The sequence below is a fragment of the Eurypyga helias genome, unplaced genomic scaffold (assembly GCF_000690775.1).
Source record: "Eurypyga helias isolate BGI_N326 unplaced genomic scaffold, ASM69077v1 scaffold14726, whole genome shotgun sequence".
Lineage (NCBI taxonomy): Eukaryota > Metazoa > Chordata > Aves > Eurypygiformes > Eurypygidae > Eurypyga > Eurypyga helias.
The window spans coordinates 1-13,903 of record NW_010258636.1 but is presented as its reverse complement, the minus strand read 5'-3'; the positions used below and the strand labels follow the sequence as shown (position 1 = coordinate 13,903).

The window sequence follows — 13,903 nt, the reverse complement described above, 5'->3', positions numbered from 1 at the left end:
AATATATTATATACACACTTATATACTTACATATATATGTAAAATGCAAGTGCAGGTTCAATAATTTAAGAGCACGTCTGCGTTCCAGATGGGCTCCTGTGTGCTTTCAATCCTTCTCTCCGACCGCACGAGCGCGTTCTGGCTCAGCAGACGTCATCCACGAGTTTTGCCCCATTAATCCCCCGATAGGTCACCCTGCTGGGTCGAACTAGGACCCCGTGGTTGGGCTTACAGGTGAAATAGCGCTTTTCCCCCACGGCGCCATCGTTCTTGCCCTTGGCGCTTCGGAGTTCGAGGCCCAGCCACATCCCCGGCGCAAAGTCTGTGGGGCCCAGGTACCTGATGGTGCCCATCTCGTTGGAGCTGGTCAGGAGAACCTGAGAGCCCTCGTGCAGCTTCACCGGTCCCTCCGCGTTGGCTGTGGCGGTGTTACTCCAGCTGCGCCGTAACACGGAGCTCTTGGATCTAGTCAGGGAAAAGAGGGGGGAAAAGTCTAGTTTCTACCCAACACCCAGGGCAAATCTGTAATTCCGAGAAGGGTGTGGGAAAACCTCAACTCCCTTTTAAACCTGCGTGGCTCTGGTGTCGCCAGCAAAAGATGGAGTAGTTTCCCAAGTGAAATCCTTCCGCAAGACCCTCTGCGCTTCACCCAGCCGTGCGAACGTGCGAGAACTGGGAGCGCACGCAGTGACGAACGACTGGAAAACAATTCTAATGCCAGCCTGAATCCAAGGACCGTACTCCTGGATACCCATGACAACACCAGTGTGCCCTCCTGGTCCGTTTTGGAAGACAGAAACGAGCGTGCAGAGGCCCAGAAGGTCGTCTTCTGAAGAAGAACCAGTAACGCTAACAGCCAGCCCACCTGAAGACACTCACCTCACAAAGGAGTTCCTCCTGTTTATCTCCTTCTGTGAAGATGCAGAAGTGGTGCTTAGGCTGCGCCTAAAACCTAAGGGGAAAGGTTAATAAGCTGTGAAAAAAACCAAAAGAAAACCTGTAGGAACTCACATTCCTTGTGCCTTTTTCTATACCGCTCCCACCACATTTGCTACACATTCTCCCCTCCTACTGGGAAATTCAGCGATGAAGCTTCTCGCGACAGCAAGCGTCCCCAGCACTCAGATTTTCAGAGACGACAGAGGAAAACAAACCAAACAAGGGTAATCTGAAGCAGCCTTTTCACAAAAGCCTTGGGTAAGGGAAAGGAAAATGAACTAATTCAAGCATCTCTCAGAAGTTTTATTAATTCCACACAGACACCGCCCTACACCCACCCCTTCATCGCTGTCAGTTTACGTTAGGGAGCGGGTTCCATTTGTGGTTAACTCCGACTAAAATGCAACACCGAGATCACAGACTCACAGCAGGGTTTGGGTTGGAAGGGCCCTTACAGACCATCCAGTTCCAACCCCCCTGCCATGGGCAGGGACACCTTCCACCAGACCAGGTTGCTCAAAGCCTCATCCAGCCTGGCCTTGAACACTTCCAGGGATGGGGCATCCACACTTTCTCTGGGCAACCTGTTCCAGTGCCTCACCACCCTCTCCCGGAAGAACTTCTTCCTGATATCCAATCTAAACCTCCCCACTTCCCCAGATGAGGGAAGAGTGTCATCCCACTCAACCCCGCCATCGTTATTTCTGCCAGGACGGGGCTGCCAACCACACAGCACCCCACGGGTCCTGCCACAGGCTCCGCCTGCAGGAGGGCTCCAGCCAGGCTACTGCTGGCCCCTTGGGGTCCCGAAATTCCACTGTGCTCTGGGAAGTGGGCTCTGCAGACGGGGCTGGCTGAGGATGGCAGCCTGCAGCGGGCTGCCCAAGCCAAACGACGGCGACTCAGGCTCCTACCTGGAAAAGTGTGATTTACTCTGCTCAATGAAGCCTCTGCGAGAGAATCCAGAGAACCTGTTAGTCTGAAAGGCAATAAAAACAAAGTCATTTCAACCCAACTCTAAAATGCTGCAATCCTTCTTGTCAAAGGTGAAGTTCTGATTCCTGCCCTTCTCCATCCACCCCCCCGAGACGCTAACGTTTCAGATGCGATCAGGCGGGTAGGTAAGAGCTGCCTGGAGCAAGCGCCTCTCTGCAGGTTCCTCGCCTGCCCCTTGGCAGGAGAGCATCTGTGACTGTGAGGAAAGTTCTTTAACGCGTTGGCTGAGCCCGGACACCCAGGGAAAGGCAGGCAAGAACGTGTCTGGCAGAGCAACGGGGTACAAGTACGGGAGGAGAAGGCACAGTGTTCCTGGGATGTTCTTCCTGAAACCTAGCAAAGAGACTACAAGCCAAGCGGTGGGTGCTTGCGTTCCTCTGTGCAGTCAGCTGGAACCAGAAGAGTGTTGCCAGTCATGTCCAAGGGCAACTTCCATGTCCAACCTATTTCAGCTCAGCGCACCAGGACTGGGTCATGACACTGAGGTGTAGTGAACGTGGAAACAGAGGCCCTGGAATGAACATACTTAAGTGGCTGCACAAGAAACGGGGGGGAGCTGCATTCCCAGTTTACACTCTGCTTTCAAAGGGCTGATCTAAAACCCACCAGGTTTTTAGTGGAGCTTATAAGCTTCCATTAGCAGAAGAAAACATTTCTTTCCTCCCTTTCAGCTGCAAAACTTTGTTTCCCATAGGAAACCTATTAAGGAAGCGCTTGGCAACACAAACGTGACAACAGCGTCGGTGCTCACCTCTGTACGCGAGAGGGGGGTGCAAATATACCGTATCTGGGCAGACACCGGAAGTACTGAACGCCTCCCACGGAACCGTCATTCTTCCCGTGAGGCTTGTCCAACTCAATCCCGCACCAGCATCCTGCGGGTCAAACCGGCAAAATCACCATATTGGGAAGGAACCGCCATGGGCTCGTCTCCCTCTGGGCAGCTGGCACAGCTGGCACAGCTGGCATTCACCCGCCGCAAGGAGAAGGTTTCTGGGCAGTTACTTCATTATCTATCTGTGGTTATTATCTATGAACAATGCACAAAATACTATCCTAATTAGAGAATTATTTCAGCGTTTTCATATGTTTTCAAGACAATTACTGACTCTTTAATTACTGCAGCAAAGGTGAAGCCCTCGGTGCAGACACCCCAGCCGCGCAGAAGGTTCCCGAACGCAGCAGTGGCTGTCGGACAAGGAGACAGGGAAGAAGAGCAGTGGCAGCTCAGGCTTCCCGCCTCGGTCCTCTGCCCGCACGGTCTGTGCCTCATCCGAGATCGTCAACAGTAAAATTAAAGTGCTGGCATTAATCCATGGCTTCTCTCCGTCCAGCAAGGTGTCGTTAGCACAAACGGCCAGGCTGCTGGGTGATACCGAGAGCAGGGCGTGAGGACCAGGCCTGGCCAGCGATTCATCTCGTACAGAGCACTGAGCGGGCACCAAGCCGTTAATAAGCCTGATCATTCGTAACCGGTGATAAATGTGAGCTAATTATGTAAAGGTGCTAAATTTCATACCCCATTAGCAGTCCTTATGCTAGCCATCCCCAGAAGATTCCAAATTTAATTCAAGTCACTTGGTACTAAGGCGCTGGATAAAATGGTAATTCTAATTATCAGCTCAAGAAAGGCAGGAATGACAGCTTGAGAGTTAGAAGGGCTCAGTCCCTCGGAGTCCCCTCCCTCCCTGTCTTTAGCAGCAAGAGAAATAAAGTTTGGGTAACTTCTAGAGCTCTGATAAACATCAAAATTGAAATTCTTAAAAATGCATCTGTTGTTACATTTTCTATAAACGACTGGTTTGCAAACAGTGAAGATCTGTGATCTTTCCATCCTCACTTCTTACAACGGCACGGTTTTCTCCAAAAAAACCTCCTTCCCTGACCTGGGGGGAGAGGGAGGAGACCTACAGCTTTCGGGTTTCACACCTGCTGCAGGAAGTCTGGGACGCGGGGTGACAGCAGGAAGGTAAGTGGGATCGGAGGAAGCGCAGCATCGGTACCTTACAAGGGCGGTACGAGGGAAGGGGCGAGAACGGGGAAATCCGTAGCTCGTACCACCGCCTCGCGTTCTGCCATTCTTGTTTTTCAATTATTGACGCCACCAAGTGTCAAGACAACACACTGCCGCTCATGTACCAGGCGGGCCCGGTTCAACTGCGTACTTGAACCGCCACCCGCCAGCCCTTTCGGCATTACGCTTGCGGTAAGAGGGTTAGAGGTGGGGCCATAAGGAACACAGAGTTGGAGTGCAAAAAAAAAGAATACTCAGAAATCAGTTTCCATCGTTTTAACAACTCCCTTACGATTAACAAAACCTGGCTTCGCTGCCCTGTGGCCGTTAGCAAGGGGCAACGTGGTAGAGCGTGGGGCGCTCAGAGATGCCTGTGACTTGCCATTCAGCGACCGACAGGCTTGTTGGCACGGACTGCCGCCCCCACGACGACCCTCTCGGAGCCGCTCAGAGGGTACGAGCGGGACAGGCATATGACATGGCTACGGCAAGGGATGGGGGTGTCACGGGGAGGAACGAGGGGTTGTGATCTCGCTGAAGTACGTACCACTCGGAAGGCTAAACTCGGGAAGCTCGGGAAGCTCTCTAACAACTTCAGCATCAAATATTTCTCCTAGTTACGCCGTGTTAGTGGACAAGTTAAAAGTCACATTTCAAACCTGGCAGGTGCACTATGGTAGAAAATATTCAGTGAAACACAGGAGAGAGACAGAGAACTCTGAAACAAATCAGTACATTTCCTTTTTCGTGGGAGTGAGGAGACAGATGGAGTTCTCCCAGTGTCCACGTGCTCCTGTTCCATACCCATTCTACAACAGACACAAAGGGGGTTGCCAATACCTGGTGCGAATTTTGTCGTCCCACAGAATCTGACAGTGCCTGTCCTCTGTCCCACCACCAGTACTCTGTCGCCAACCCGGATCTCTCCTTCGCCAAAAGGGTTTTTCCTGGTAGCCGGAGAGCTACAGAACCCTGTCCAACGGAAGAAGAAGATCAGAAATCAGTGACGTTAGGCCTTTAAAATTTAAGAAAGTCTTAAACAGGGAGAAAACTGCTCTGAAAATCGAGTATTTCTCTTCAACATGTGGCAACGCGCCGTACATTCAGAACCGCTTTGCTCCAGCAGGAAAGCTGTAATGCAGCCTGCAGCTGAAAGGCCCAGCGACCCACTACAAGCACGGCTTTCCTCCTGAAGGTGCCCTACAGAGCTTCCAAAGAGTTGCCAGACTTAAGCTGATGGGTAAGCTACTTCCCGAAGGTCTGGCCAGAACGGTCTCCCTCCCTGAACCAGCGCGAGCGGTCCTAGGCAGGACGGCAGGAATCCTCCCCCCGCGCGAACACGCCTCGACCCAACGGGCCATACCAGCACGCGTTTTCGATGAGGCAGAAGCCGCTCTGGTCACCGCTTTCTTACTGCTGCTAGCCGAGTTCCGCTTCCTGCAGTAATTCTGTCTGCCTTCCAAGGAGGTAGTAGAAGAGGAGGAGCTGCTGTACACGGGAAAGCCTGAAAGACACAACCAGTCCTTCAGGGATCATCTCTGGGAAAGGACAGATTAATCCAAAGGGAAAGCTTCCGGCAGGCAGCAGTTACCTGTTCTCCACAGTGGGCAGAACAGAGTAAAGGGCCAAAACGAGAGGCTGTTAAGCAGCATTTCCTGACACCTGGCGGGAGGGACATAGGTGTGCCTGACCCTGCCTTGGGAGCAAGGTGACAGGTGAATGCTGGGAGACGTCTCCTACAGCCCCTTCTCTGGTACTCTCAAAGCTTTTCTGAACAGTCCCCAGCATACTTATTAACATATGGGAGCCTCTGGAATAAGGAATAAGGAAGCTTGGAGGGGACTTTTCACAAGGGCTTGTAATGACCGGACAAGGCGTAACGGGTTTAAATTGAAAGTGGGGAGGTTCAGATTAGATATCAGGAAGAAGTTCTTCCCGGAGAGGGTGGTGAGGCACTGGAACAGGTTGCCCAGAACAGCTGTGGATGCCCCATCCCTGGAAGTGTTCAAGGCCAGGCTGGATGAGGCTTTGAGCAACCTGGTCTAGTGGAAGGTGTCCCTGCCCATGGCAGGGGGGTTGGAACTAGATGGGCTGTAAGGGCCCTTCCAACCCAAACCAGTCTGTGATTCCGTGAATAAGAGATCACACCACCACACTTCCAGCATCCAGCCTATTAAAGGTTTGATGAGAAGTAGAAGGAAGGTGATAGGACGTGAGTGAATTATTGTCTGGATCAAAGCCTACTACACTCCATTACATACTCTATTAATATTAAAATCTGTACTATAAAATAAGAATGGGAAATCAATCACTTTTATCTCCATTTGCAAACCCTCATGTCTGAACTGTCCCGTAAGACTTATGTTCAGCTTTCCTCCTTCCTTTTCATGGCTCTCCCCAGTTCTCCCCTTTCCTACCCCCCTCTGCCCAAAACGAGGTACAGCAAGACAGGCCTATGCCTTGGTTTCCTGAAGTGACCAACTAATAGAATACTGCTTATCAAACCTGCCAGGATTCCGAGAGCCTTACTTCGTGCGTTTTCGCAAAGCACCTTGACAATGACACAGGGTTGGTGTGTTCAGTACCATTTAAATCCTAACAAATTAAAGGAAGGCAAATGCAGTGGGTCAAAGCAAAAGCTCAGGCACCGGGGGACTCTGCGACACTGGCTACCGTTACGCTACAGCAAAGAAAATGCAAAGTACTCAATTCACGGTGACTGAAATGGGCAAAATTCAGCTCCAAGCCCAGGCTGTAAATGCACGCGTGCGCTTGTGAGCCCCTGCTACAGGCCCGCAGTTAGCACGGCACCGGAGCCGAGAGCACCCTGCACCGCTACAGGAGCGCAACAACAGCTTCTGCCCCAGCAACACAGAAACCGAGAGAAACTGAACCAGCCGTTAAATTCTTCCTTTTGTGGGAAACTACGGGGCGGGAGAAGGAGACGGGACTTCAGCAGGTCCTTCAACCCATTCCTCCTCCGCCAGGCAAAACAGCTCTTTGCCACATTGCTCCCACCCTGTGCATGCTGCCCTGTTCTCCCACCCGGGAGGGCTCGGGATTCCCTCAGCCACGCATCTCACCACATAATTGTCTGTACTGTTATGGGGGATTTTTCCCCCTTAATGTAAAACTTAAATTACCGGTTTTAGCCCAAGAACTCCCGCTCTCGTCACGCGTGCATCACAGGTCACGCTATCCTTTGTATCTGAAAGCTTCCTGGTTTATCCCTTTGATCTTCAGTCTGTTCAATCACACAATCAGGAATTCCATCAGCCGTTTCCCTTCAGTCACGTGTTATGCCCCCGGCTGTCGCAGTGCCCGCTCCGAACTCTCTCCAGCTGACTGGCATCCCTCCTGAGGTGCCGTGTTTCAGCCCGGGAAAGCTGCCGGGTTGCTCCGTCTGTCTCATGGCTGTCCCTCCTTGTACACGCTGCGGCGTGGTTCCCCTTTTGTAACAGCAGGACACGGGCGACTCGCGTTTACCTTACGGTGCCCCACGTCCCCCGTCCTTTAGTGCAAAGCCATTACCAGGCACGTCGTTCCCAGGTGTGTTTATGCAGTCGGCTGTCTCGGCCTTGCTACACCATTTGGAGTTGTCCTTCCCCTCTCCAAAGTTTCTTCCGATTTGTCTGGGGTTTTCTTGGGAGGGAGGGGTGGGTCATTTTAATATTAAGACAGTCAACTACCTGCCAGGCATCACCTGCTTGTTCCAGGAACAGCCTCTCTACCCCAGCCCCAAAAGAAAGCAATAATAATTTTAACCCCCCCCGAATTACCAGCCCCAGCACAAACTGCAGGAACACCCCAGGCGGAGGGAGCCTTCCTGTGGGCCGAAAAACCACTGACAGCAACTTTCTGCGCTGGATTTTCCTAAGGGGTCTCCACCTGCCTTTACGGCAGAATCATCTCAACCACCACATCCCAAAGCCTTTGGAGTCCCAACACTCGTGGATTCTGTACTGCATCTGTCAAGCTGAGACCCTGCGCTGCCAGTTAATGTCCCTGCGTGACCAGAACCCGGAGAACAAGCCAGGCGCCCTCTGCGAACAAGACGTTGGAAGCCTCTGTCTCCACAGGTTTTTCAGCTCACCTCTGAGAAAGAATCATACCAGCTGGTGCTGAAATACCTCACACTAGCCTCTTCGTCACGGTGTTCGCTGCGGGAGGGTATAAGAATATGCATTTCTTCAAAAAGAGCATATTCAAAGTCAAATTATTTCAGAGAAATACCGCTTTTACCAACACTTGGAGTATGATTTTATAGACAAAACCTCAGAGGAGACACAGTTCTTGGAGTTTGTTGAAGACACCTCTGAGAGTGAGGTCCCTTGACGTTTCAAGTCCAGCACACAGCTACAGACAGGCAAGGCAACTTTTATCTCAGGTGCAGACACAGGAGGTTTACAGGGGTAAGGTTGTAATAATATTTCCCTGCACTACCCAGAATTTTTCTCAGTATGTTAAAAAATTATAGAAACACAGAATCACAGAACGTTTTGGGTTGGAAGGGACCTTAAAGACCATCCAGTTCCAACCCCCCTGCCATGGGCAGGGACACCTTCCACTAGACCAGGTTGCTCAAAGCCTCATCCAGCCTGGCCTTGAACACTTCCAGGGATGGGGCATCCACAGCTTCTCTGGGCAACCTGTGCCAGTGCCCCACCACCCTCTCAAATAAAAACCAAGGTTCCTTACCATCTTTTGCAGGTGCAGTTTTTCCCCTGTTAGCAGTCAGAAAGTTGGTTTCAGCAACACTGTCCTTTTTTGCTGTATTTAGGCCTATAAAAAGAATACGTGCAGTTAAATGTTAATCCTAACAGTTAATGCAATTAATGCAGTTAATCCTAACAACGAGCAACTTCAGAGGAAAGTCAGGTACTGAACCAATTTGACAGATTTGCAGATCAGACTGCAAACCACCAGCCGGATGCATGGATAAACGGGTAAAAGCGTGCGGTGCCTTAGACTCTGGATAAAAGGGTAAAACAAGACTGCAGAATTGTTCTGACACATCAGCACAGCTCTTAAAACCACTTGAGACATTACAACAGTCCAAACCATCTCGCCAAACAATAAACAAACCATCTGCAAAACAGTAATGTGTACACTGAGGAAGTTTTAGGTAAACCTCTCAAACACATCTACTACATACACAACATTCCCTTCTGCAGCACTCCAGGTATACTACCCACTAGTACGAATTTCACAATTTCCACGCTGAAGGTTACACACTCGAGTTTTGAGAGATTTGAGACCAAACCTTCCCTCAGTTAGAAATCACACCGTAAGCCTGCCAGCAGGATTTCTAAGAGCCCGACCCTCGGAGCAGCAACGCTGCGATGCGGCTATCAACCAGTACTGCCTCCTGCGTCATCATCTGCAAAGTCATGTTGCATTTCTGATGGTTTCCCACCCTAACTCAGTGAAGAACAAGCTCATCTGTGGTTTATCCCCTCCCTGTCAAAGGCAAATCAGACCTTTCTCATTTAACTACACCTCTCAGCTTAATGCAGCTGCAGGGACTGAACTAGTTTGCAAATGTATTTTCCAAAATTTTATGGCTTAGCCATTAAGGCACCAGATCAAAACACTGGTGTTTGCGACTGGTCATGCACTTCTCAATTTGACCACAGTAACCCTTTTTCTAAAAACTCGAAAAGACACATTACCATCAATTCGATGGATTGTTCAAATCCGGCAGAGACGAGCCAGGTTTGAAGTCTCTGTACAGCACTATCGTACTTGGCAGCTCTTAGCCGTATTGACAAAAAGCATGTCACAAACCCATGCCCTGCAGGAATCAAGTTCAAGGGAAAGAAAAGGAACCTGGTGATGCACGTGAACACCACAGAACCGTCAGGTTATCATAGAATGGTTTGGGTTGGGAGGCACCTTACAGACCATCCAGTTCCAACCCCCCTGCCATGGGCAGGGACACCTTCCACTAGACCAGGTTGCTCAAAGCCTCATCCAGCCTGGCCTTGAACACTTCCAGGGATGGGGCATCCACAGCTTCTCTGGGCAACCTGTGCCAGTGCCTCACCACCCTCCCCGGGAAGAATTTCTTCCTGATGTCCAATCTAAACCTCCCTGCTTTCAGTTGTCCTGTCACTACAAGTCCTGCCCCTGCAGCTTTACCCTCCCACTCCAGCGAGTCAGCCAGATGCGGGAATTCTGATGGACCTTTCCACGCAACAGCATCCTACAAGCTACCGGATGTGTGCCCTGCCGGGCAGGCCATGCACACCTCACCCTGGTTCTGACCCAAAGCGAGCATTGAGTGTTTGACAGCTGCAGAGAAACAAACGCACCTTTATGGCAAGAAGAGGCGGTTTGTGACTAAACCATCTGCGACCAAGGCAACAGTCCTTTCCGTTACAGTTTAGTGAGTTACAAGTGGTCAACAGCAAACTGGATCACATGTTGAAAACCATTTAAACAGAAGAATTCAGGCTCGCCCTGCTCCTGAGAACTACGCCTAACGTGCCCACTATTCCGACGAGCAGGATGTCCATGTAGGAACAGCTTAGGTCTTGTGCTAATTGTCAATACACATGATTAGAGCTGGCTTCCCCCTCAATCTACACAGAGGAGAGTGACATAAACCATCCAAAACACCCCTCTCCTGCCAGCCTGGCACATTGTTTCTATACCCTGGGTATTACTGGTACAGAGGAGTGGTTTAGGGTGCCTGAGTACACTCGATGGGAAAGGGTGCGTGATCATCCGTCCCCTAAGCTGGGCTGCCTTCGGATGAGTCACCCGAACAGGGTTTGAAAGGCAGAAGAAATGCTAATGTAACATGTTTCATGAGATTCTGATGCAGCCAGGGCCAGGCTGTGCAAACAGCCGGGAGGTGTCTGCACTCCAAACACCCTGGAACCTAAACAGGCAGAAAAGATGCATCATTCCTCCTTCACATGACCCTCCTTGATCATTTTGCCAGAAAACAGATAAATTTTTTTTCAGTTTCTATACATAAAGGTGTCTATAGGTTAGTTTCCAGATCTTCACTGGTTTCACCGGGAAGATCTTAGTAAGGGAAATCACATTTAGACACGTAACTGATATCACAGCTGAACAGAAATTACTTTACATCAGATCACTGTAATCACTAAGCAACTGCACACAACATCCTTCCAGCACTACTTTAAAGGCTGCTGAACTCCTAATAATGAGAACACATCGTTAATAAATACCACCTCCTCACCCCAAACGACAAACTAACTGCAAACAAATATTTTGATACCAAGATTTGCACGATTGGTGCTAATTCTCCACGATCGGTATCTCAGTCCTGTCTCAGATTACAAGGAAACACTCACCAGAATTCACTTTGGAAGTTACGTGTGTCACATCTATTTTCTTGGATTTGACCAAAGGTGAATACCGCATGGAAGAACTTCGTACGAAGCTTTTTCTGTGATCAGAAGCCTTGCTTATCTTAGAAAGAGGTGCAAAGATACCTGGAGAGAATATCAGTTAAAATACCTCAAGCTGGAGGTTGGAAAACAACTACAGGCGTGAATCTCTTAAAAAGGAAGGCAAAGCAGGTGAAGAATCAAGGCCATTACTGTCACAACACAACCAAACAGCTGCAACAAAATGGGAAAAACAGGAAAGGTTATTCTCTCACAGCTTCAAGGGAATAACCAGAAATTTTGACCGGTTGGTTGTTTCAGTGGCTTTGCAAATAGCTGCAGCCAAAACACTAGGAGCAGTTAAAAGACTCAATAAAACAAAGCACTAAAAACGACGGAATTCGTTATCTGGTTTTATGCTCCCAAAAGATTCTTTTAAAAATTGAATTTCAGAAGAAAAGAATAAAAGACTGAAGGCTGTACCGCGTTTCGGTGCGCACTTGAAGTACTGGACTTTCCCAACACTTCCATTGTTCTTTCCTTCCGGTTCATCCAGCTCTACGCCAGCCCACTGGCCGCTGGCAAATTCCGTTGTGCCGCAGAATCTCAAGGTGCCGACCTAAAAGGAAAAGCATCGACACGGAACGACGCTGCTAAGCCAGTATATGGAGCATAGGTTAGAGACAGAGCATGGTCACAGGGGAGACAGCGAGTCACCTCCAGGCTTTTGATCAGAACAAAGAAATGCAAACGCAACAACCTCCCTTGATTATCGATGTTCCCATCATTCAACCCCATTTCCCAAAATTTATCAGCCTTTCTGCAGACATTTTGGATTAAAAAGCAGCAGTGGCTACTGCCAGATCCCATAACAGAGAAGAACTAGGCAGTAAGCACCACAGCACCACACGGCCCCGCGTTAGCGAGGGACGGCGGTATATGCCTAACAACAAGTTTTGCTTTTGGTGTCTTCCACACCAGGAGTTCCAGGATCATGGCTGGGCGTTTCGCTGAAGCGGAGATTCCAGGGAAATGCTAGGTAAAAAAATTCTCTAAATATAGCTTGAGTGTATAAAAACACGTGTGCATATTTAATATATACTGAAAATAGTTTAATCTTTTACCCATTTAGGGTAAACTTCAGAGCATAACAATTTTTTCCAAAGAAAAAATTAAGTAAGTATTTTATTCCCTCCTCATGATTAAACCAAATTCGAGGCCAGCAAACGTCACAACCGTTGTGTTTGCTGTTTCAGCACGTAGACTCTCAACAGGTATCAAGAATATCAAGATGGACCAGTCTTGCTGGCGGACTTCAGTCCCTACAAACACACATTACAAGCTCTCACACATCAATCAAACGAGGGCGGAATAACTAACAGGGATGCATTTAACTCCCATTTAAATTCATTTTTGTATCTGATTTTTAAATTAGTTTGGTAAGAAAACCCTTTGATCTGTCAGTTGCTCAGTTTTCATTATCTCATGTGAACCTACTCCTCTTAGTTCATTTTTTACAATGACTTCACCGTCTAATCCAGCCCGCGGAGTAAACAGACAGAAACCATTTTTTCTTTACTATGAAACCTTCCAGCTACTCTTTCTCAGTGTTCTGTAAAGAAATAAACGTGGCCCAGAGCCCATTCCTCCTTTGCTCTGCAAATCTCCTTTCGACCTGACCGACAGAGGCAGAACATCATGCTAATCTAGACCCAGACTTGGCAGCTGCCAGCCCAGGGATCAGCTTCAGCCGGAGGAAGCTTGGCCAAGCAGCCTAACAGATTCCGCCACGCTCCAGGCACCAGCCGAGCAGAGGGAAGGGACCAGCATCTAAACTGGAGGGGGAGAGGGCAAAACTGAGGCTCCCGTTTTGCACAGGGGCTTGCGCAGGCAAGGAGCAGAGGACATCTCCCAGGTGAGACACGTGGCAGGAACAGGAAAAAGGGTTTCTTTTGGCTGCTGGTTTCCCTTCCTGGAAAGGGAAAGCCTTGGATGCATCCATTCAGGTAATGTGATCTCCAGCACAAGCTGGAGGGAGGCCCCCAAATCACGTACCCATAAAAACCTGCTCACACACCTTCCTACCCCGTAAGGCAATGGGAATGACGGGCGCAGCAGGAACCAAGAGGACTCCATTTACCCTCTGGCATCTACTGTGCTTGGCTTTCCAGCTCCATTGAGGCTGGTACGTTAGGAGACTGCAGGAGCAGGAAAAAGAACGGGAATCCATAAACCTTGCTCGTAAAAATGCTGCTGTTCCAGTGCCCTCGTCCCAGCTTCCACATCCCGGAAATAAGAAGGAGGTTAAGAATCGGGCACCATTTCCATCATCCTGCTCTCCCTTCTGCTCCACCCTGCAGACGCTTATGAGCGCCGAGGGAGAGGGGAAGGCAGGGCCGAGATCTGCTTCTCCGTTGAGCGCGGGTGGGAAACGATGTGGGAGTAATGCAGAACAGCTCCTCGTGCACAAAGAGAGGAAGGGAGGAAAGCAGCCGTGGAAAAGGAAGGCCAGAAAGCACAGTCACGTTCCTCCTCCCCACCTGCCGTACGACAGCTTTGGCTCCCAGAGAAAAGCTGGACATGAGCCGGC

The 13,903-nt window shown here is 49.7% G+C and overlaps 1 protein-coding gene across 1 annotated transcript; it reads right to left on the bottom strand.

Moving 5' to 3' along the window:
- Positions 1–143: 143 nt before the first annotated feature.
- On the bottom strand, positions 144–11,932 carry LOC104502634 (CAP-Gly domain-containing linker protein 4-like; the record flags this gene model as incomplete). Its single annotated transcript, XM_010154413.1, has 9 exons — positions 144–465; positions 880–952; positions 1,854–1,918; positions 2,687–2,810; positions 4,790–4,921; positions 5,304–5,453; positions 8,648–8,731; positions 11,278–11,418; positions 11,797–11,932. Coding segments are annotated over 9 exons (1,227 nt in total), but the record flags the coding sequence as incomplete, so codon positions are not given.
- Positions 11,933–13,903: the final 1,971 nt, after the last annotated feature.